Source organism: Canis aureus, chromosome 6 (assembly GCF_053574225.1).
Source record: "Canis aureus isolate CA01 chromosome 6, VMU_Caureus_v.1.0, whole genome shotgun sequence".
NCBI lineage: Eukaryota > Metazoa > Chordata > Mammalia > Carnivora > Canidae > Canis > Canis aureus.
The window spans coordinates 60,154,573-60,179,409 of NC_135616.1; the positions used below are offsets into that span (position 1 = coordinate 60,154,573).

Consider the following 24,837-nt stretch of genomic DNA (forward strand, 5'->3'; position numbering starts at 1 on the left):
TCTTAATAACTGACATTTATTCAGCAGTTAATCCTGTATGCCTGACTCTATGTGTTTTATATAAATTATCTAATTCTTAACAATTTTATAAGGTAAATGATACTATAATTCATATTTTACAAGTGAAGAAACTGAGACAAGTGAGGTTAAGTTGACTTGCCATAAAGATATGCATTATAACTTTCATTTATAGTTCAAAGAAAGCTTTAGAGAATAATATTAATACTTTGGAAATCTGTATTGAAATTAAAATTTTGAGTTCATTTGTCAGTCTTTTTACAATTATCTGTAGAATTACAACTTAACTATTAACCCCACTGATATAATTGAAAACTTATTTTTAGATGGCTTTGAGGGAAGACAGGGATGGGGGCTTGGCATTATAAGTGAAATCATTCTTTTCTTACTTGGTTATCTTTCATAGATACTAAAAAAGACTAAAAATTTGTTAGGGTATAATCTTAAACTTACTATTAAGGTTAAGTATATAAAAATCATATCATATTAGTACATGTTCATAAGTAATTTTGAACATTTCATGATTGCAGAAGTTTTTACAGGCTTATTACATTATTACCAGGAGGAGCCCTAAGAAATATAACACTAGAAGAATTAGCACTCTCATATCATAAGTTATAGAGTCAAATGAGCACTAGACTGAAAATTTGCTTGGAGCCTGAGGATAAATTTATTTGTAGATACCTGCTGAATTTCAGGGCATTGTCTAATATTGACATTATTCAAAATCTCAAGTTTTTAAAGTCTGCTTCAGAGATGCCAAGTTTCCTAGACATCGATGGTCTCTCTCATTGAGTACAAAATAAGAGTCTAAGTCATTTTTAGGGTAAGCTTCATTTTATTTATTAAAAATAACTGAATCCTTCTGTAAACCAGCTCCAGGGTTACAGTTCAGTCTTATAGAAGGTACGGCAACCATGTCTTTATTCCTAGGTAACCTGCAAAGTAGCTAGCTATTAGACCACACAAGTGACCTACTTCATCTCTTAGAAGATCCTCATTTGGCTGAAATTCCTACCATGACTATCCCTACCTTAATTTTTCTTTATCTTTTCTTATGATCCAGTCTCTTAACTATCCATCCAATATAGGCAGATAGTTTGACATAGCTCTGTTAGATTTGCAAATGAAGATCATGGATCAAAGTAATTTTATGCGTGAAAACTTGGATAGTGTTTCTTTTTAACACATTTGTTGATCACCTACTCTGCGCAAGGCACCATGGTAAGTATGGCAGAAAGCACATAGATAAAGAGTAATAATCTGATGGCCAAAGTCTACAGGGTCCTTATGTCAGATGTTATTCTAAATGTTTTACCATATGCATTACCTCATTTGACTTTCATAGTAAACACGTGAGCTCAGTACTGTTCATATCCTCGTTTTTTATAGGTAAGAATACAAAGTATAAAAACCACCCAAGGTAACAGCTGATAAAGTGGTGAATTGGGCCGCAAATCCAAGCAGTACAGACTTTAGAACCTACACATAGCCATCATATAATTCTGCTGCTTATTCCCTGCTCTCCAGGAACTCCAGAACAGAGCTGTATCATGTCTGTGAAGGAGAGCAGAGCAGGCCCAGTGGCCAAGGCAGTTTAGCATTCAGCCCAGTTTTTTAGTTTGAATGTGGACTTACTCTAGTTTTAATAACACAATATCCCTCTTCCGTGAAAATTCCATACGACTTGCCTTTGATAGGGTTTTGGATATTTAAGTGAAATACTATAGTTCTGACAATAAATGGAATGCCCTAGTAAAATTTTATTCAATTAAGATTTGATAGAACAATTAGATGCCTGATTTATCCCAAAAATCTTACACCAGGTTTTTTGTTGTTGTTCTGGGGGTAGGAGGGACTTCAGAACTATTTTAAGATGACCATAAGTAAAATAAAGAATAATATTACTATAAGGTTTTAATGTTCTCTTACTTTCTTTCATCAGAATTTTAATTTTAACATGTGACAGGAAAACATTGGTCATGTTAGTGGGCTTGAGTTGTTCAGACGTTCATCTTCAGTTCTGATTGGGTTTTCTTTTTGCTTGAGTAAAAGTTGTGAGATTTTGCTAAAATTTTAGTTCACAAATGAATTAAGGGAAGGTCAGCTGTAAGCAATGAGCATGTTTCTGGAAGGAAATTGTTCCAGAAGGTTGGTAATAAAGTTGTTAAATCCAAAGGTGAGTAAATGACACACATACACCATAAGAAGGAATTAGCAAACTGGACTAGCCAAACCCCTATGGATTCTGCTCTGAAACTGTTGAATCTCTAAATATCTAACAGTTCCTTGAAATTGTGCTAGTCCCACCCATCAGTATGCGGTAATGCTTATAAAGCTCTCCAAGCTTTCTGACTTGAATGGCAGATTTGGGGGTGGGTGGGGAGAGCAAGAATTAATAAATAAGCTTAGAGTTATAATTCAGATCTGAAAACCTTTACTAAATTTTTATAATATCTATTTTGGTAATACCAGTGCTGATATAACAACACATGCATTTCAGGAAATTTTAGTGTTCGACAGATCAGATGAAGATAATGTTGGAAAAAAACATTTATATATTTCTATTTTTATAAATTGACTATTTAAATAATGCCTGCATTGTTTTTGTTTTAAAAATATGTATTTAAATACTATGGGTCACTTACTTTTAGGAAATCGGCACAAAATATGCTAAGGATTTGGATCTAATCATTTCATGTGAGAGGCACAAATTCAATTTGAAATAACTTTTATTCTATGCAAAATGTGTTTTCTATTGGCAAAACTAGAGTTTTCTCTAATTTCCTGTCTATATTTTTATAAATAAAATGTATTACTTGGCTTGAAATCTTAAAATTATTTTTCTGTTGGAAGTTAGAGCAATCTCATAAAGTTTTAAATAAATTGTTCTTGAACATGTATTCAATTTTGATTTAAAATAAAGCTAAGATTTGTTACATATTGTGGCAAATATTTACATTTTATAAAACAAACTTTGCCCGTATTTACTCAATATAATTTTTAAAATAGCTAAGGTTATGGGCACAAATAATCTTCTGCAGTATACTGAGGAAAGACGAAACTGCATTCATAAATCTCCTTGTACAGTTACGGTAAAATTACTTTAAAAACTGTATCTGTAGAAATGAGTTGTGCAAAACAATATACATGTAACATTTACATTTTTAGGAACTGAAAAATACGGAGTTCTATGTCATTTGAGTTGCAGACTGTCTCTCTTCAGTCAATAGGCTTGATCATCATCTGAACTGCTCTCAAGGAGTACGACCCGCCTCGATATTCAGCCCAAAAAATTCCATCTTGGTACTTGCTTCTGTAATGGCCTCCTCTGTACCATACTCCATTTAGGTTAGAATGTGCACAGGCATTGTACCACCATCCTCCTTTATGAAAGTGAGCACAGTTTCCTTTGAGGAAAAAAAATAGAGATATCAAAGTAAAGGTTTCTTCTAAGTGTGGGACTCTGCAAACCATCTAAAACTACTCCACCTTTGGAATGATTTAATTTGGGTTTCTCTTACTGATTTCAGTTACCTTTATCTTTATTTTTGTTCTTCATTCATTTTGTTACTGTTCCTGAAGTATCAGCTACTTGAAAGATCACTCGAATTGCCTTTATCTTGCCCTTTGCTTGCTTACTACATGCTTTTTTTAGTTAAGTGATTTAACTTTTTGGGTAACAGTGTAAATAAAACATAAATTGCATTTGTGAAAGAGAAAGAGGGAGGTAGGGATTGGAGAGATTGGGAAAGATACGGAGTTGCTAAAAGAGTAAATTTGGGAAAATTGAATTCTTAAAATAGCACAGAATCATATGCAATAGAATGGCAGTACCAGTAGTCAAATGTGTTTCTGTAAATATGGTATAGTTTGGTTATATCTTTCTTCCTTTTTTTTTTTTCTTTTGCTTTCATAAAATAGGTTATTGTGGAGACTGTGTGCTCCTGGCCAAGATACAGCTGGACAGAAAAACAGATCAGTTTTCAGGGGGGATATCTCTTTATTGGGGCCACAGACCTGGGTTAAAAAGGCAAAAGTATATGAAAATTAATGTTAAGAGTTATATCTGGATGGCCTAATTGATTCTTTCTAAAGAGAACATTAATTTCCCCTCTGAGTCAAGCTTTTCTTGCTGTTCCTATTACGAGTTTCAGTCCTACTGTTCTCCTTCATGTGGGTACTAAAAAATGTCTTTATCAAAGCCATGTACCCAGATGGCCGGCTTCCTTCGCTCTCTTCAGGCATTCAAACGTTAGCTTCTCAAAGTAACCTTTCACAGCCATGCTGTGGAAAATAGCACCCATCTCATCCCCTGCTACTCATCACTCACTGTTCCCTCACTGGTCTTATTTTTATTAGAGTACTTATCCCACCTGATAAATCATCTTATCTCCTAGAGAGTAAGCTCTAGAAGGGCAGGAACTTAGTTCACTGCTGTATCCGTAGCACATATAGCAGTGCCTGGCATGTGGTAGTTTGTCACGAATTTTAGGCATTAGAGTGTTTTATTTCCAGATGAATGAGTTTTTGCTTTGTTCCCCACCCCACCCCCAAATTAGAATAGTAGAACTTTGTTTTTCACAGAATTCATTCACACTTTGGGATTGCCTTATAAAAGAGATTCTAAACTTTCAGCAGCTTATGTAACCTATGACTGAGTCCAAAATTACCTTTCTGGAAAGCTTTTTAGTAACATATACTTTAATAGCAGGGTTCTGTGTAATGCATGTGATTATGCAGTTAGTGATTATATCAGTTAGTGATTCTGCAAAGAATACACATCAGTTTTTTTTCTTACTCACCTGCATACATATCTTTATCTCTGTCCAGTGTGGTGAACTGTTTACCATTATGCCACATCATGGAGTCCCCTGCATTTCCCTGGTAAGTTCCTAGACGCAGTCTAAAGAATTCACTTTCAGGTTCAAGGCGAAAGCTGCTATATTCTGCATAGACTTTTTTGTCACTCCAGTCTTCTAATTCAATCAACAACTTATAATTATCTTGATTGCTAAGCATATAGATATTTTGCAGTCCAAGCCAATATTCTCCATCAATGTTTCCAAATCCTTTCTGTTAACAAATAGACAGCATGAGTGCATAAATAAGTGTAGAGATAGTAAACCTTTTTACAGATAAATTTTAAACCTTGATAACATAAAAAATATTCACCATTTAAGTGGTAATGTGAACTTCCCTCTTAATGGATCACCTGATCTTTATAAGCCCCACTTAGTCACCTTGTTTGTTTTGCTTTCTCATAGTTTGTCTGTATTTATTTGTACAGCTAGCTTCAAATGTTATGGATAAGAAAAAGGCAAAAGAGAATGAAAATTATTCTTAGGGAATGAAAACATTAACCTAGTGAACTACCAAATCCCTTAAAAGGATTTCTGATCTCTCATACACAAAGAACCCAATTTTTTTTTTCTGAAAGTCTGCCAACCCTACCAGTCAGAAAGGCTATCTAACATTATTATCACTCATTAAAAATAAACAGATAGTATCTATTGTAAAGCAAATTGTCGTCTTAAGCTCTGTATAATTAAATATCAGAAGATGTAACAGTAATCTTTGGAGTTCCACCTTGGAAAAAATGTAGACTGTCTTTAAAAAATTAAATACATGAACTCTCCTCTTTCAGTAAGCATTTATCATCGCAAGTATGCAGCACAGTGTAGGGTTTGGTAAACCTCATCTTAACATTGTGTTTTCAAGGAGGTTGTGTTGTGGGACTTTTTTTCCCCCTAATTATTTGTTTAGAAATTTATATAACTTTTGACATGGATGTATTAATGTCTTATTTTTAACTGCCATTAAAATGTCACCTAAAAGTGAGTAATCCTGTTACTTCACAATTTTGAATGAAGAATTGACCATCTAGACAATATTAATTTCACCCATCTGCTGTCCTTAAACTGGACAATGTATACCACTCATAAAATTAGCATATAAATATCAAAATTATTAACAAAGATTAGTTGCTTATTTTTCTAAAATTATGATTGCATGGATCTGGTATGTTATTTCCTCACAGCACCGGTGTCTGATGTTACCAGGTTAAGACATGAGGGGATGATTATCAGAGGTAATTTGTTCTAAAGAAAGGGGTCATTTTTTTGAAGTTCTGTACTTCATAATATTGCTTAACTGCAGTTGCTGATGCATACAAATGTCATAAAAGCAGTTGTCTTTTTAGAAAATGGAATCAGTAATAGTCTTTGCTAAGAATTAAATACATTTATATTTTATATATTTGTTTTTATACATATTTTATATATATAATTAAATATATTAAATATATTTATAAATCATCCAGACTAAAAAGGGGCAGCTTAAAGGATATCTTCTTTTTTTTTTAAATAAATTTAGTTTTTATTGGTGTTCAATTTACCAACATACAGAATAACACCCAGTGCTCATCCCATCAAGTGCCCCCCTCAGTGCCTGTCACCCATTCACCCCCACCCCCCCCTCTCCTCCCCTTCCACCACCCCTAGTTCGTTTCCTAGAGTTAGGAGTCTTTATGTTCTGTCTCCCTTTCTGATATTTCCCACACATTTCTTCTCCCTTCCCTTATATTCTAAAGGATATCTTCAGTTTCCCTTTTACTTTAGACTTTAAAGCTGGAGATGAGAATTATCTTTTTGACAAAGGTAGATAATGAAGAATATATGGATAGTTATTTTTAAACTTTATCTTCTTTATTGCATGGAATGGCTGCTATTGCAAGAGCTGTTTTGTTCCACCTGTTTCCCAGGTCTGGATCGCTGATTTACCTTATAATTTTCCCAATTTCTGAAGAAGTTGACAGAGCCATCTGTTCTTTTCTGAATAACAGTCCAACCTCCAGGATCCAAACTGTTCTCACACCATAACTGTATTGGTCCATTGCTGTTTTCAGGTTTAATCATATAAATCCCACTGACTGAATGTCCAGCTTCTTTTGCATGCTGACAGTCTTTGAATGGTCCTATAATTAAAATATCATTGAATTACCAGAAAACTTAATAGGAACAGGGCCATATTAAAGTAGTTTTTAATAAAAGTCTTACCTCTGTATCTTTCTTTACAGATACCACTTTTTGATACCACTTTTTATCTATTGTATACACAACACCATAAAAGTTAAAGTAACTAAATAAAAGGGTTACCCCAGTCCCACTATCTGGAACATTAGCTTGTTTCATTTTCCACTGTTCTTGTGAGTTTTTGTCCATATACATACATTGTTCTATTGTCATAATTCTGACACACATGGAAAATTGGATTCTGTCTTTTAACAGAAATTTCCTTGGGACTACAGTCTTCATTCTGGCACTTGTAGTAACTGTAATAAAAATTTTAACATTGATATATCATTGTTTATTCCTTGGTCATTAGATATTGAGGTTTCATCTAATTTTTGCTATTATAAAAGTGCAAAAAATGTCTTCTTATGGCTTCATTTTTTCAAATATTTACTTACAATAATGCTATGGGATCTATGGATCAAGAGGGTGTGAGCACTTTTATAGCTTTTCATAGGGCCTGGTATACAGTTTCCAAAATTTTCTTTCAGTGGGACACACTAGTCCCTTAAGGTACTTAATCAAAACAGCCTACCATGGTCAAATAAGTTTCATTATTGCTAAGTATTCTGTTACCTTTTTGGAAACCCACAGTGTACATGCACATACTAAAGATTAAGAAGCCCTGAAATAAATCAGAGTTTCCCAACCTTCTAGAATCCGTTAACTTTTTCCCCCATTCAACAGCCCATAAGAATACATTTCAGGAATGTTGGCAAAATGCCTTTCTAAAGAATTGTATCAATTTATATGACTAACAGTAATTTTCTTATTTAGTCTACACAATGACCTTGTGATAGTTTACAGATGTTCTATAGATGAAACAGTTAACTCGTCTAACGTCCTGTATCTTAGAAGGTAATAAGCCCTAGGTTTAAACCCATTTCTTTCTAATCCCATGCTCTGGACTGCTGGCTACATTTGCTCCCATGTTATTTCATAGTTTTATGGATTCCCTCCCTATTTTTAAATATACTAGTAAGTTCTTCATATCTTTTAAATGACAAAACTTTTTGTGAAATCCTTTGTAGAGGATCTGACTCTTGAAATTGTGATTTCCACATTTCTTAGATCTAAAGAAAGATCTCTTCTGAGTTTTACTGAACATTCTTTAGTTGCACCATTCTTCAGTGTTTTGATCCTTTGGTTTTTTTATAAGCATGTAATAATATTAAGTGATTCAGAAATAAGAATTACCCCACAGATCTTTTAGAACCACAACAAAAAAAAGATGTAGAAATTCCAATTGTCAAATTTTATACTTTACAAGAAATATTTAAATTTTAACATATGCAATTTTTAGAAATTACGTGAAAATATTTAGTCTAGTAAAATTCATATAAGAAAATCTGCACTATAATGATCATAGGAATAGGATTATTGAAATTTTGAGAAATGTATATTTAACACGTCTATACTGTGCCAATATACACAGGGTCCCCTTTGCGCTAGTTGGAGAAGGATTTATCTCATTGAATAAATAGTTACACAGTTGCATCATTAGAAGGGGTTCTACAGACTGAACTCTTCCCTCTAGATTGCTCCTTGAGGATGGCGACTATGTTTTAACTGTTAGCAGGCTATCAGTCAGTAAATAAATCAACTTTCCTTCACATTTTAAATACAAGGAAATTGAAAACCACACACAAAATCTCTAGCCTACATTTTTGTTTTCTTGATATTTCTCTTTCAGACTTTTAAAAATTATGATACAATGACTAAATACTACAAATACTAGTAAAAAGGATCTGAGAAACTGGAAGGTCTTTCTTGGGTTACATTTTAAGTATTGAATTTTTTTTTTTTTTCATTTCAAATTGATTCCTCTTTTTTTTTTTTTTTTTTTTTTTTGAGTAAGCTCCATGCCCAATGTGGAACCCAATGCAGGGCTTGAACTCACAATGCTGAGATCAAGACCTGAGCTGAGATCAAGTTGGGCACTTAACCAACTGAGCCATCCAGGCGCCCTCAATTTGATTCCCTTTTTATAGTTTTATATCTCTTCTGTAATTTCCAATCTTGCATTCATTATGAATATCCTTTAAGCTATAGTAACTCCTTTAAAAATTCTTGTCTGTTCTATTCCTAGTTTTCTAAGTTTTTATCATGATGGGCTTTGGATTTTGTCAAAAGCTTTTATTTATCTGCTGAGATAATAAGGTTTTTTTTTTTGTTAATAGGTAAATTCTGTTAATTATTTTTTGATGTTAAACCAACCTTGTATTCCTGGGATAACCTTGACTTGGTCATGGTCATGACCATGGTTATGGTGTATTATTGTTTTTAAATATTGCTAGATTTGCTAAAATTCTGTTAACAATTTATGCTTCTGTATTTATGAGGATATTGGTTAGTCTGTGAAAGCTTATAGATAGGTTCTTAATGTAGTGAGGACTATGATAAAAATAATATTCTGAGATATTCAGACTGGATATAAATTAGATTACATTCCATTAAAATTCAGTGTGAATTATTTTTATATTTCCTACTTTATCAATTACTGAATCTAAATTACAAAGTATTCAGAATCTTTAACACAATATTTCGCAGAGTAGTCGTCATCAGTAACTATTAGTTGCCTTTTTTTCCTCCCTTGTTGCTGTCCCTGACACACAGTTGTAGCTCAATAAATATGTGCATATTTAAGGAATACATTTAATGTGGTTAATCAGAGTTGAATGCACAGTCATTTCTATTGTAGAAAACAGCATATTCCTGAAAACCCTCATGTTCTATAAAATCTTGCATGAAAAATAACAGCTGATGTTAGCTGTTAAGATACTTCATATTTGGCTGTTGACACTTGTGGCAAAACATAGTATAGCTTGGAAATACTCCCAATGAACCAGTATGACTTCTTTGTTTTATTGATATTCATCTTCTGTTCCAATCACATATGAGCTACTAAACATTACAGAAGTATGCATTATAATCAAGTCAGAGACAAATAGATGTAGTTCAGATCGGATGAAATCTATAGAACTTTAATTTTATACATGGGAGTGAAATAGAAGGAAAAGTGAAGTCTAATTTCCAGATCCATTCTTAGATTATTTTGTGTAATGCATGGTAATATATTAATTTGTTTATTCCTGCAATTTCCCATATGCAAAGACACTGTCTTTTGGTTGTGTATCCACAGGTGAAGCCCACTTAGGCACTCAAATATTTGGTGAACTAAATGATTCCTGGTAGCCACCGTGGTTTCCAGAATTTCCTCAGTTCTACATTATTTTTTTTAGATGTGTCTTTTCTGCATCTGTTACAGGTTAGAAAATTTTAGGCTCAAGGGGTAAAGAAACAACCATAGAGTCAAGTGGCAAGTAAAGAGAGAATTCCACAACAGTATGACAAGTGCTTCTGATGGAGTTATGCAGGCATATGGGAACACTGGTCAGAAATAGTTAACCTAGATTTGCAGAAAAGAGATCAAAATCTACCTATACGTGGGCTGAATCTTGAAGATTGAAGAGGAATTAGGCAAGTGGAGGTGTAGAGTCTGATTACAACCACACATGGGTCACCTGAGCTGAGGGATGGAATCAGAAGAGAGCATCATGTTAGAAAGGAGTTCCAAGTATGGTACCTCTGAAATATAAATGGCTAAGGGTGGTACTTGGAGCTCTTGAGGTAGGCTGTAAGGTTGAAACTGATTTCTTCAGTGTAGCCAAACTTGGTCTAAGTTGTCACTTCCACAATAGTCCAAGATAGCTGAAGAACATTGCTCTCATTTTAAGCAGTGTTGTGGTTAATGCACACATGAAGTGGTCTTGTTGCAGTCCACATAAATATTTCTCATTTCAGAAATTTGCTTATTCTGCAAATGTCACCTTTATATTGTTTATGAATGTCACCCTTGTAAATGTTTGCTCTGCACTCATTCGACTATAGTTTTGGCAATTTACATTCTATATTTAAGTATATATTCAGCATTGGACTTTCATTAGGTTATTTAAATAGCTATAAAATACTGAGAAACATCAAGGTTTTGAATGTTGACAAAATATCTGTAAAATAGCATTTGTTTCTTCTTCTCTGCTATTTAAAAGGCCCTTGGATATTTAAGCAAATTGGAGAGTCCTGGGTTTTCTAAAGCTTTAGTTTGATAAGACTTCATTTTATGCAAATTTAAAATGATCTTTAACTTTAGTTTTCAACCCACTTGTTAGTGGTAGGCTTACATTTGCATTTTGAATGCCTGTTAGACTTATTTGATCAAAAGATTTAGGAAAATTTAGTTGAAATCCTTTTCCAGAACATGTGTATAAAATTAGTAGTGCTTTTAGCTGCTTTTTTCTCCTAAGAAAAGATAGTAAATATCAGAATATAATATTTGTTTGTATTTATTTTTATAAATAAGCCATTAACCTGTCTTAGCCCCATATGTATTGTTGATCTTGGCAGAAATATTTTTTAATTATTATTTGCACATGTTGTTTACTTTCTGCTCTAGAGTTAGATTATAAGACATTCTTATATTAAATGTTTTACCACTTTCTCTACCATAAATATCATTGCCTAATAGGAATTCTTAAATGACTAGTAGAAAAGTAGCAGCTTTGTTTTAGAGAGGTCAGATTTAACTTGTAGATATGCATATTATTGGGAATAAATTAATTGACAGGTTTCAGGAATTTATTCATAATGGTGCACATAGGGTATAGACTAGAAGTACCTTTCTTTTAAAATAGAAATTTTATTAGCCTTTTTTCTTGCATTGAATAATCTTGAAATAGTCTTCATTTTTGTTGACATACAATTGGATTCTTCTCAAGGCAGGAAACTGAAATTCTGTACATTGAAATTGAAGGACCAGTGTCTCTCTTCCTTAGTTTATTTGATGATTAAAGTTTGTATAGGACTAACCAATTCCAGTTAATAGATCTGATTCATAGAAAGAAAAATATTGACCAGTCATGCCACATTATTTCCCAAAAGGTATTTTCCATTAAGAACCCATATTTTGAACATAACAGTGGGTTGACAAAATTCTTTTTCATACTTTGAGTATGGGAACCGTCTTTAACATACCTGTCTTTCTTCTGTAAAGAAACTGTTTAATTAAGTTAAAAGGAAAAACCTCCCCATTTTCAAGTTGTTGAATTTCTCATTTATTTTCTTACTTTGTCCCAATCCTTTGCTCTTTGTGATAGGAGACAGGACAAGAAAGATAATCAGTTTAGAGTATTCAAATAATTGGTCAGCAAGTAAAATCTTTCAAGAGGTGAACTTTTTAATTGGGTTGCAAGCTAAGTATAAGATAAATATGTTGGACAGCGTTTCTGAATGGGAAGTCTGAGGCAAATACTTTTTGAAGCAATAATAGATTCTTTTAGTAATATAGGTTACTATGTTTATTAACCTGTAAGTTTTGAATGCAGCTTGCAACCCAAGCTTTTAGCTTTTAATTACTAAAGAGTTTATCAGTTGTTTCCCGTAACTAGTTAAAAGTCATAATCCAACAGCCCTTCTTTTGTACCCTTCTTTTTTTTTAAGTGTTAATATAACTATTCCACTGAAACCGGTTGCATCTTTAAAATATACTAATAAGCATTACAAATATTTGAAAATTAGCTTATCCACTAAAAAGCATATTAAGTTTCTAATGACTGCTTTTCAAGTATAACTTTATATGCTTACCTTTTATGTCCCCATACATGGCCAAGCAAGGCACATATAGGGAAGGGTACAGAGAAATGGAATAATTAATGATGGTCAGACCATACACAAAGCATGTTTATATGTGTCACCTCTTTAATCACCATAACAATCTTTCGTATAAAAGAGGCAACAAAAAAAGTCTTGCCAAAATCCAAGTTTCCTGATACTCAGATTTATGCTCTAACACACTGTGAAGGAACTTTCTCCAGTCCCATCTGCCTACAAGAAATAAACTTATTTTTATAAATATACCATTTGTAAAAGAATAATGTTTTCTTCTGTAAAAGACTAACCCAAAATACAGCCACTGAGGAACATGAACAGTTAAGAATTTTATTGGTGGCAATTTGCCAGGTATTGTAGTTATATTCCTAACATTTTGTTTTTAAGCGAGAGGGAGGGTAACATTTCTGGAGATAATTGTTTTTAATCTAACAAAAGTATTGCATTATTTGCTCTAAGTTCATGGTAAGTTCTTTTGAGATGCATTTTTCTTATAACCATTTTCACTCACACACATATATACACTCATGCACATATACACACATTTTTGTTTATTAATTAAATGGCTAGAACCCCTAGATCCACATTAATTCATAGTTGTGTATTCTCATTTCAAAATTTTTTTTTATATAGATGCTTTTAGTTTTTTACCATTAAGAATACTACTGATATTTGTTTTGAAATACATGTATTTTTTAATCACATTAAGGGACTTTCTTTTTTATCTTGATTTACTATGGGATTTTTTTGTTCTGAGAAATTTGAAAAATACTCCAAAGTAAAATGAATAATGACAATATTAATTTACTTCCCAGTGAGATTTGAGGATTGGAAATGTTTTGTTCCATTTGCTTTGTCCTAATCTAAATGAAAGAAATAAACCATTATGGAGAGAGGGAAAAAAAAATATAAACTTGTCATTAAAACACTTTTTTAAGGAAAATGATGGTAAGATATATGTAACAGTTTACCAGCTTCATCATTTTTAAATGTACAGTGGCATTAGTACCTTCTCTTTATTGTACAGTGTCCAGAGTTCTTTTCATCTTGCGGAACTGAAACCCTGTACCCATTGAGCAACTTTTGATTCTACCAGAAACCATTCTGCTTTCTGTGTTATGAGTTTTACTTCTTTAGGTACCTCATATTAGTGGAATCATACAGTATTTGGCTTTTTTTGTGAGTGGCTAAAACACTTTTAAAATAATACATACACATTATACATTTAGAGACTTCAGAATTCTAGACCATGTTCCTACATGTAGAGTACAGTAATATGAACTTTTTGGTGCCAGAGCATGTGTAAGTACAGCAGGAGGACCATCCATCTTTGCCCCTTTTGTGCAAGTATCCAAACAGCTCAGACATATTTTCCAGTCTGATAAGAATAATATGAACAAAGATTTTAGCACATTATATAAAAAGAAAAGAAAATAGCAAGTCTGTTTATTGCTGCTTATAGTAATTTATATTTGATAGGAGTCATAAAATATTGGAACTAGAAGGGGATGTTAGAATTGTCCAGTCCAACCAGCACTCTCACCATACAAATGAGAGAACAGAGACACTTACCCAAGTCATTTACCCAAGGTTAATAACAAAGGAAATAGGTTTTCTTTATTCTATGCACTTTGCCTTATATGTTTATTAGTGTTCTAATGAACATTCTTATGGTGTAGCTAATTATGTCATTGAATATCAAAGGACCAATATTTATAGAATAAAATAAAAAGTTAATATTTACTTGTAGCAACAAGTAAATAGTGAATAACAGAAGTTATGTCTGCCCTTAATTTTGACATTAAGGATTGGTTAATAGGAATATAAACACCATTGTTTTATTAAAACAAAAGTCTGTTTAATGGGACTTTTTATATGCTATATCTCTAGCATGAGATTTAATTCTGAAATACAAGATTAGTCCTGCACTATAGCTCAATGTAGAGTAACATCTAGAACTGATCTAGATTTTACATAACATAAACATTTTACATAAACATTTTACATAAACATTTTTAATGTGTCAGTGTATGAATATGTGAATAATAATTTCTTCTAGAACTGATACCATCCACTTAAGATTCAGCACCCACAGAAAATACTTCAGGGTGGTCATCTCCATACCTACATAATTGTACATTCCATCAGTTAAATAAATTCCACACACTTCAATTATGTTTATCTATGTTATATGAAAAACTATGCTGTTAAGTTATATACATTAAAAGCTTACACAAAACAGCTTACACAAAACATATACTTTTTAAAAAGATAATAAAAATAAATATGTATTTTTTTCTTTATATACTCAGTGGATCATTTTGTACATGTCTTTCCTTTGAAAATTAAAGGGTATGGGAATGTCTGTAATGATTATTTACCTAAGATAATGGTATTCTAGCCTGTTGTTATTGAGAGTTAGAACAGTATAAATTGAATGAATCCAGTATAGTAAAATGTATTAAAGTACTTTCATAAAGGTTTGTGGAATGTGACAGCTTTACAAAGCTGTATAAAAATAACAAGTTAACCATTTATTTATCTGCAGATGAGCTATAATATCCATCTGTCAGGAAGGAGCTTACATTATAATTGGAAGGCATTTTATTTAGATATGTATATGAGTACTTTATGTATATATAAAGATAACTGATAATTCAAGAGGGAATATAAGGAATGTATATACTTTATGTCCCACAGTAAAGCAACATACATGTAGAGGAGCACTCACTTTAAGGAAGTCAACAAGGGCTTCAAGGAGGAATTGCTATTTTATTTTATTTTATTTTATTTTATTTTATTTTATTTTATTTATTTTTGGTCTGAACCTTATAATTTGATAGGCAGAGAACATGGAAAATATTTCAGAGACAGTGAATTGACTCATTTTATGAAGGAAATTAATTGAAGGAAAGCTAAAGAAGTAAGTTTGAGGAGGATATTGTTCTTACCCAGGCTAAGCAAAATGCACCTTTTCTGTGTGTAATGGGGAACTGCTGAGCAGAAGTGTGATGTGATCAAAGCGGTAGCTTAAGAAGATAGATCTGTTGACAATATAGGATATATTTTGATGGAAAGAGAAAATGGAGTTAGATTAGTCAACAAGCTATTATAGCATTCCTAAATAAAAGTTAACATTTTGAGTGCCAGGCATTGTTCTAAGCACCCCTCAAGTGTTAAATTCTATGAAGTAAGTACAATTATTATCCTCCATTTTACAGATCAGGAAACTGTAAAAAGCAGTTCCCTGCCCACTGCCCCAAAGTTACATAGCTAATAATCCAGAAGTCTCAATCCTCCAGCTGCTGCCATAGATAACTTGGATCTAAATTAGAATTCTGGCTCTGAATAGAAATCAGGGACAAGGTCCATGAAAGATGAAAAAGCAACATGAATAGAACTCAGCAGAGGGGAAGTAACAGAGATGAGCCATGCAAATTCAGAAAATAGAGAAATCAAAATCAAATGACCCATCAGTCTTACTAAAGGAGATTTATTTTAAGAGAGAGAGAGAGAGAGAGATTTATCCTAAGGATATAATCACAGAGAAAGTAAAAGAGCAATATAGTTTTTTAAATTGCAAGAATATTGATTACCATGTTAACAAGAAGGGAAAAAAAGACTTGAAGGTTGTTACCAAAGTGTTAACTTTTGTTTATTTGTATTTGGATATTCAGTGAAGCTTTTAACAAAGCTTATTAGTATTTTCTAGATTTTCTTCAATAAATATGTATTACCTCTATAATATTTCTAAAAGTAAAATGCTAGGTTGGGGAAAAGATTATTTTAAGCTTTAGTTATTCATCCATTCCTCAAATATCTATTATAATGCTTAGCTTAAAATATGCTGAGCACAATGTGCCAAAATTTGATCCTGGCTAGGTGTTTGAAATAGAAAAATGAAAAGACAGTTCATTTTTCCAGAAGCATTCAGTCTAGCAGGAGACAGACATACAAACAACCTGGTGTAATGTGATGTAGAAAACGTGTTCAAGGCATAGTTAGCAATTTGGGGAAAGAGCCATCAAGATACGTTTGTTTGAATCTGGGAATGCATAACACTTAAGATATTATTTTACTTAAGCCTTGAAATCTGCCAGGTTGACAGATAAGCTGGAAGAAGGCATTTCAGGAGAGGAAGCAGCACTGTGTGAGGTGATGGTAGATCATCCAGATGCAAACATTCAGCACTGGTTAGAATCAGGAGGGAGAGCTCCAGGCAGGAGTCATTGGAGCAGTGGTGATACTTGTAGCCTTGAAGGTGTGAGAAACCTGTAACATAGAGGATCTTGAGGAAAACTTTTCAAGCTGTAGTAGAAGGAAGAAGATACAAATAAGGACTTAGAGAAGTAGGAAGAGTCAGAATATCACAATGTGGAAGCCCAAGAAAGCAGAGATGTGATGTCTACTGCTGCAGAGAGATACTTTATGATATATGTACTTCCAATCTTTGTTCTGTTTTTGTTTAAAATTATTCCATAGTCTATGTGCAGTTTTATGTGCTGCCCTTTCCATAGGTGAATGAAGTATGATTTATTTACTTTTCACTTTTGGGTATTTGGGCTTTTCTTTCCACTCTAAGGAAACAAATCAACTTGTAAAGATTTCAGGAGAATGCCTTATGAGAAAATGGATGCAGAGGTAAAAATAAAAGCAAAATATTCAGAAAGTTAACATCTTACTAAACTGAAACAAAGGTGAATTATTCATCTTTGTATTCTGGGCTCGGAGATCAGTAACCAATAAGAAAGGAAGGAAGGAGTGAGGGAGGGAGGAAATTAAGAAATAGAGGTACAGGTATTAGGATCAATTCTAGGGTGTTATTTTTTTTATCGCAGTGAAAACTTATACATATGTGGCTATAAGATACAAATCGTAGCTTGTTTAGCCTTGGAAGATAGAAGGGATACCTTTTCCTCTTAAGACTGAGGATAAGAAGGCACGGGTGTTGTCCAGATGTTTTCAGGATAGGAAAGAACAAAGAAGGAACGAACCTAGGACCTGAGTAGACTTCATCTCAGTACAGTAGTAGATGATGAGTGTCTGAGAGTGGCGGTGAGGAGGAGATATAATTGTAGGCGTAAGGAGAGTGGAAGCAAATTTTTAAATGCTCCTTTTGGAGAAGAAAATGAGAAGAGCAGCAAGAGGTAAAAGGATTGTTTTGCAGCAAGAAGACCTGGCTGGAGGCTGATAGGATGGTTGTAGAGATTACAAGTGGATGGTGGACTCATTAGTAACAGATTGTAAGAACTTGGTCGGAAGGCAATACTTTTCTTACAGAATATGCTATTTTTAGGAACTCTTAGCTGAGAGATGTATTTAAATCAATTCTTGATTAATAGAAAACAAAAATGTTCATGTATAATTACATGACCAAAATGAAGAATAAGGATTTATCATGTGCATTGTTTCATAAACCATAAAATATATTAACCTCATATTTCCATTTTTAACAGTAAGAAGCAACTTACCTTCATTGATGAAAGTTACTGGTGGTATTTTGAAGGGACTTTTAGTAGGTGAGGTTCCCAGATCAGGTGGTGGCATTAAATCTCTGGGATAACCTGGATCCCTCTGTATCTCGTTACCTCCCAGCAGTCCAGGAGTATACTGATGACTGTTAGGAATATGCTGTGGCACTACCTGGACAAGAGGAGGAGACACATGGGGGTCTTGTCGGGAAAATATCTTCAAGCACTGCTCTTCCAACAAAGTGATCATCACAGACTGGTTATTGACGAGATCAGTCAGGGAAGCGTATTTTACCTCTAGTTCCTTGTATCTTGTTGCCATCTTCAACATTTCTGTAGTGATATTGAGGATTTTATTTTCCAACTGGGAAAGTTCAAGTGAATTATCCCTCTTACGGATAATCTCATGTAATAGTTGCATATAGAGTTGAGTAACTCGTGAGTTCATGTTACGGCTTTCTTTCCTCAGCAGCTTTACCTCATTTACAATGTTTCCATCTACATCCACCACCAACTGCAGGACATCTATCTCCCGCTTCTGCCTGGAGAGCACGTCCTTCAGGTTTTCAAGGTCCATCCTGGTAATCATGTCTTTAATCATACTTGCATCTTGCCCTTTGGTATTAACACAAATGGGCCCTGTAATTTTTTGTTCAGGTACCAGGAATGTGTATGCACATTTCTTTGCTTCCTCTTTAGCATCCGTGGCACGAGGGTATCTCCTTTGGGTTATTTTTTTCATTTTGAACTGTCCTCCTCTGCAATGTCCAATGCCCATTAGTAGAAAGAATAGTGCACTTAGGGTCCAGATAAAAGCCTTCATTTTGAAATGAGGTTGTATGAAGTCTTTTAAAAATCAAACCAATGAAGGGAAAAAGTAAAAAGAATTAATATTAACCTACTTTTAAAGTCAGTAATATAAAAAAAATAAGGGAAAACTGGGTATCGATCTTACTAAATTGGGCCAGAATTAATATTAACTTGTTAAATTTAACATCATGATGCCTGTGCATTTGTTTAAAATTTAGATTTCAGGGAATAGCTCTCCAACTACCACTTCATTATGATACTTTTCAGCTCAGTGAGCAGATTTTGGTGATGCCCACTGTGACCAAAGGCATAGGGTTAGTGTTCTTGGGTGCTTTGAGACCCTAATGAGACACTTTTCTTACGCCTAAAAAGCTTACTTATACTGCCTTAAGATTCTGAAAATGGTATATAATGTGTTTCTAAGGCATGGATTAAAGCAGTCTTCCCTAACTAGTATTAAAGCTAATGGCAGGTGACTTTAGTTTATATTTATATTACATGCTTTTAATTAGGTTGGCCCTCTTATAGTAATTATGTTTTTTATCTATCAAATTACAGAAACATTTTTAGACAAATCTCAGACCAGAAAGTTTTGGCATCATATTTTTTGTTTTTGTAGCGTGTCCTTTTGGGATTAGTAACAAGTTTAAGAATGAGAGAATTTTTACAGTCATTTATTGTAGGTCATTGTGTTGTTTTTTTTTTAAGATTTTATTTATTTATTCATGAGAGACACAGGGAGAGAGAGAGGCAGAGACACAGGCAGAGGGAGAAGCAGGCTCCGTGCAGGGAGCCTGACGTGGGACTCCATCCCAGGTCTCCAGGATCACGCCCTGGGCTGAAGGCAGTGCTACACCGCTGAGACACCTGGGCTACCCGGTCCTTGTGTTTTCTAAACCATAGTCATATATATATATACTCTAAGCTTACGGGTGAGTTAGCAGTGTTTTTGTTTTGTTTTGTTTTGTTTTTTTAAGCAGGTCCATTTTTCTAAAATTCTCCTGAACTGTATCTTAGTAAAATTTCAATAGTTTTCTGTAACTATTGCCAAGGAAAGAAACTCTCTGTAATTGAATATGATTATTAGAGTTGGAAAATGCCTTAAAGACCATCTCTTTCAAGAACCTCTTTGTGCACATGTGCATGTTGAAAACCAGTGCCACACAAATAGGTAGCATTAGAACCAGGTCAAGAATTCGGGTTCCCTGGCTCCTCAGTCAGTGTCGATATCAGTGGCACATATTGCTGACACATGTGCTTGAAATGTTTCATTTTTGCTATGACAGAGAAACACTTGTCCCTTCTGGTACAATTTCTGTAGAAACACTAGAGGAAACGTTAGCACTAGCTCTAAGAACCACATCTTCTTCCTTTCCCATGAGTTCCCTCCCTCAGCAGTAGGAGCAGTAGAAGGGGTAAGATGTGCCACTTCATCGGGTGCACAAGCAGGCTGCTGTAGCACAGGGCCCACCTTCCCACTCTCATAAACTTAACCCCTGTCTGCTGTTTTTGAAGGACAGTAGTGGATACACTAAGACAGAGCTCTTCTGTCCCACTTTCCATCCAAGTTCTTGTTTTTTTGATTTGAGAAGTCAGGTCCCAAGTTGTTTCTCCCTCCAATTAATAGTAGCAATGCAGCAATAACAGTACTTACTTACTGGGTACTTGGCCTTGTTTTAAGTTCCTTTGCATGTATTAAGTCAACTACTTGTAACTACAACCCTCTGAGTTAGATTATTACAGTCCTTATTTTCAGGACTGGCATCCAGAAACTAAGTACCTTACCCAGAGTCACGCAGCTTCTAAGAGAGGGAGGCAGAATTTGAACCTAGGCAAAAGACTCCAGAGTTCATGTTTTCTTTTTCATTAAACACTACAGCATATGGCAATATATTCTGTCCTATTGTCTATCACCAATTGCATAGTAATCCCTTACATTTCTATAGTATTTAATACACAGTAACTATTTGCATTCACAACACTATGAATGTATACCCTTTTACAAAGAAAGTCCCAGAGAAGCCAGAATTAGCACTCAGGTTGGATTCACATCTTCTACTCGTTACTTTTCTAGATCTGTGATTTTTATCCTAGTCATGCTGTAACTATGGAGGAACCTTAACTTTGTACATCTTGTTTTTCCGTCTTTTCCTGGTCTGTGTGTCTTTACATGGACCCATTACTTATTTATGGAAAGGTATTTGTGGATCATTTTTGATCGGCTCTCTTTCCATCATTTTTCAATTCTGTATTTTCTGCTGTCGTTCCTTTCCTTCTGTATGTATTATACCCATTGACAGTTACATATCTAACTCGTGATTATGAACACTCCTCCCCAAAAAAGGTTATTAACAATCAAGGAAATAGGACTCTTTTAAAACTGCAGTCCTAAAGATGACTGCTACTTTCTAAAACCATGTCCCCTGGTGTTTTCAAATAAATGGTGCTTTCAAAGTGGAGTGATAATGAACATAAAGCAACAAGTGGATGGAGTATGGAAAAGTATTTTTCTCTTACTAATATCAAAATTGGATGAATGAGCACAAGACTATTCCATATTTATATCAGGAGCCTTCTATTGCTGATAATCAAAAGCACACTTATCTGAGTACTTTTAGGTTTTTTTATATTTTGCCTCTGATGTCAGTAGAAAATTTAGACCTTAAAAGTCATCTATCTATTTTATAACAAAAGGACTTTTATTGTACTAGGGTTACTGATACAAGATTTCTTGTTATATTTGCAGAGTCATGGAATTTAGATATAGTTTATTTTTAAAATTGAGACAGTAAAATACACAGTATTTCTCTTACATAAACTTACTAGTCCTCAGGTTCCCTCATTTCATTTTAATAATAGAATAGAAACTCTTAGATCATAAAACTATTTTACTTAAATAATCTATGAAATAAGCTACAAAAACGAGAAATTCAGAAGCTATCATTGCAACTTCAGAACAAGTAGAATTTCGTGAACAGTGTTCTGATTTGAACAGCTTGTATTCCTACTAAACACAGCTTTCTATGGAACAGCTAAGACCATAGAACCCAAGACTGTTATCATAACTTTACATAAGTATTGTCATGAAGGAACAAAAATGTGAAATTAAAAAAGCAATAGCTTCACTTTGGTGTGTTCTGCTTTGTCTCTTTGTGGGCTCCTATACATGATCAAATCATAAGATAAACCACTGTGTGCATAAGAGAATCTGATCTAAGTTTTAATTTAAAGGAGGCAACTAAAAGGGTTTTTTAAAAATAAATATAATTCTTTGACCTTAATAAAAGTAATGACTTCGTTGTCACCGAAAGAAGAATAAGGAGCCACATTTCTTAAGTAGTAGACGAGCTACGTCATGAGTAAGGAACTGGTTTTAAAAATACACTTACTGTTACATTTCTGAAAACATTCTCTTTTTTAATATTTTCCCACCACGTTCAGTTTTAAAAGTGTAAGATCTATAAATCTGTGTTACCTCATAAAACCTTTCTGTATATGTTAGAACTTTCCTAGGTCCCAAGAGAATGTTATAAATTAGTTACAGTATACTTAAGTTTAAATCTATGCCTTTACTTGGCTGTTTTTAGAAAAAAGAAAAAGAAAAAGTCGTCCATGCTTTAGGTTAATTTTATTAATACTGTTTCTCTTCATAGTTGCTACATTGCCAGCTACTAAAGAGAAGAAATAAAAATCAGAATTTACTTCCTTTCAGATGGTAAACGTGTAGAGGCATTTAACTGGCTATGTCACGCACTGAAAACAGCATGAGGCAATGAGCCTAAATTTATGAAGCATCAAAGATGCTGTAGATACTTCTAGATTGTGAGTTATGTTCTGGGGAGAGACTTGAGAACAGTCTCGTCCCCTGGAGATATTAAAGAAAGGGATAGTAGTTAACTGTGTGTTTGGGGTTTCAGAGTCAGTGCTTGCCTCGGCTTCAGTAAGAACTGAGATTTAACGAGGTCTTGCACTTTTCATAGCAAACAACAGAAAAGAGAGAGGTGGCAGTATTTCAGATCCAGTATTGCTTGGACATTTTATCAGTTTCTTGTAAAATATGTTTAACAGAGATCCTCCCAGGATTTAGAGTTTGAATCTTTAAGGAAAAAACATGAAAGTAAATTTGAAAAAATCTGAGCTTTATAACTATTTGCTTATTGAAGATTCTTACCATTTAATGCCTTTAGCATTTAAAAGAACAGAGGATACCCAAATGATAAAAAATTTAAGTGTCTGGTGTGAAAGCTTACTCATGGTAACTAGTAGTTTTATTTTTAATTGTTTTCATGATACAATTAAACAAAGTAGAATACTGAAAGAAACCTCATGTATGGTTACCAGAATTATGTCTGTCTAAAAATATTACATATTTTTGGTCTTTCAATCATGTATTTAAGTAACTGTTATCTTCTGGGTTCTTTATTTTCTGCTTACTGCTGACTACTTACATAATACTTCTATCACATTTTATTTTTTTTCCTTAATCCTAATCTATAAAGTTTTAGGTTTTTTTTTAATATATATATTCATAACTTTGCTTTTTTAAGTAATTCTACATATAGCAGTTTTAATTTCTATTACCCAGGTTCAATTACTGTTACGTGCAAGCCTGGAAAGTTATTTAAAATTTTGCATTTTCCCAAGAAATGTCATAGGCTTATCTTAAACCTTTATAAAAATTTCTGCTTGATATTTAGTTATAGTATAACTGAGGGATTGTTGCAAAGCCCTTCAGTTAATTTTGTATCTTTTTAGCTGTGTTTTGTAGCTATACTTTAAGATCTCTAACAGTATACATGAACTTACACACACACAGACATACACACACTGTAATTGCGTGGAGAGAGACTGTTTACAGCTCTTTTGTTTGTATCCCTTTGTTTTTATTCACTGTGTTATAAACCTTATACATGAATCTTATTTGTTAAAATTTCTTTCTAGTGTCACTAAAGCACTGGTCTGAAACCTAGCATGTATGTATCAATTTATAAGCACATATACTAAATATTATTAAATTGAACCTCAAATCCTGCCTTAATCATCACAAAGTACATAATGATCAGTTTTTACATAAAGGTGCAAAAGAAAATCTTTTTCAACTAAAATAAATTATAGTAGATTTTTAAATTATTTGTTTAATAAAAGATTTTGAAACTTCTACAAATGTAAAATTTTGATATACACAGAATTTTAAATAAAAATAAAAGAATAAAATACCTTTATGCATCTGTTGATAAAGCAGACCCAGAAACTTGCTGCTCTTATTCTTGCCTTTAAAAATCAGTGTAGAAGTTTGTTCATCTGTGACTTTAATGGCAATTGCATTTTTGTTTTGGACCGTCGAATCCAAGCTGTAATAAGGAACTTCTTTTTCTTCTTACAACACTAATCGATTGAACTTGACAAGCCACCTATGTAATTTTAAGTAGTATAGTGGAAGTTCTGGTCTGTGGGCTGTCTTTAATCCGGCAGAGAAAGCATTGTGGCTTTGCTCTGTCTGCCACATGGAGAAGTGCAGTAACCAGCTGCAGCTGACCCAGATTGTATATACAGTACCCTTGAATAGTGATTCCCTCTCTTTCTCAGTAAACTCAAGTTCAGCCCACATATTACGTCACCAAAAAATTGCTGGAGACTAGGGGGGGGAAATCTCCTCCTTAGGATTTCCTCTCTGTAGCCTTAAATAGGGGTGGGGGTGGTGGGATCAGCAGGAGGTTGAATAGCTCAGAACAAGGAGAGACTGTGTGCAGGTTGAAGGAAGGGCACCATCTGGAAACAAACTATCATAGTTTAGCGGGCAA

The 24,837-nt window shown here is 33.7% G+C and overlaps 2 protein-coding genes across 11 annotated transcripts in view; one reads left to right on the forward strand and one right to left on the reverse strand.

Moving 5' to 3' along the window:
* Positions 1-24,639, reverse strand: ANGPTL1 (angiopoietin like 1). Of its 2 annotated transcripts, XM_077901845.1 has the most exons (6): positions 24,254-24,639; positions 18,522-19,072; positions 18,227-18,398; positions 6,801-6,994; positions 4,824-5,094; positions 1-3,428 (listed from the first exon to the last, which is right to left on the reverse strand). In XM_077901845.1, the coding sequence occupies exons 1-6, from the start codon at positions 24,261-24,263 to the stop codon at positions 3,241-3,243; spliced, it is 1,386 nt and encodes a 461-aa protein (XP_077757971.1). In that variant the 5' UTR covers positions 24,264-24,639; the 3' UTR covers positions 1-3,240. The 2 variants fall into 2 exon arrangements, with proteins under 2 accessions (XP_077757971.1, XP_077757970.1); XM_077901844.1 differs by having other exon boundaries at positions 18,227-19,072; positions 24,254-24,636.
* RALGPS2 (Ral GEF with PH domain and SH3 binding motif 2) overlaps positions 1-24,837 on the forward strand; it is a 158,861-nt gene that overhangs the window by 89,108 nt on the left and 44,916 nt on the right. The window lies entirely within an intron of this gene.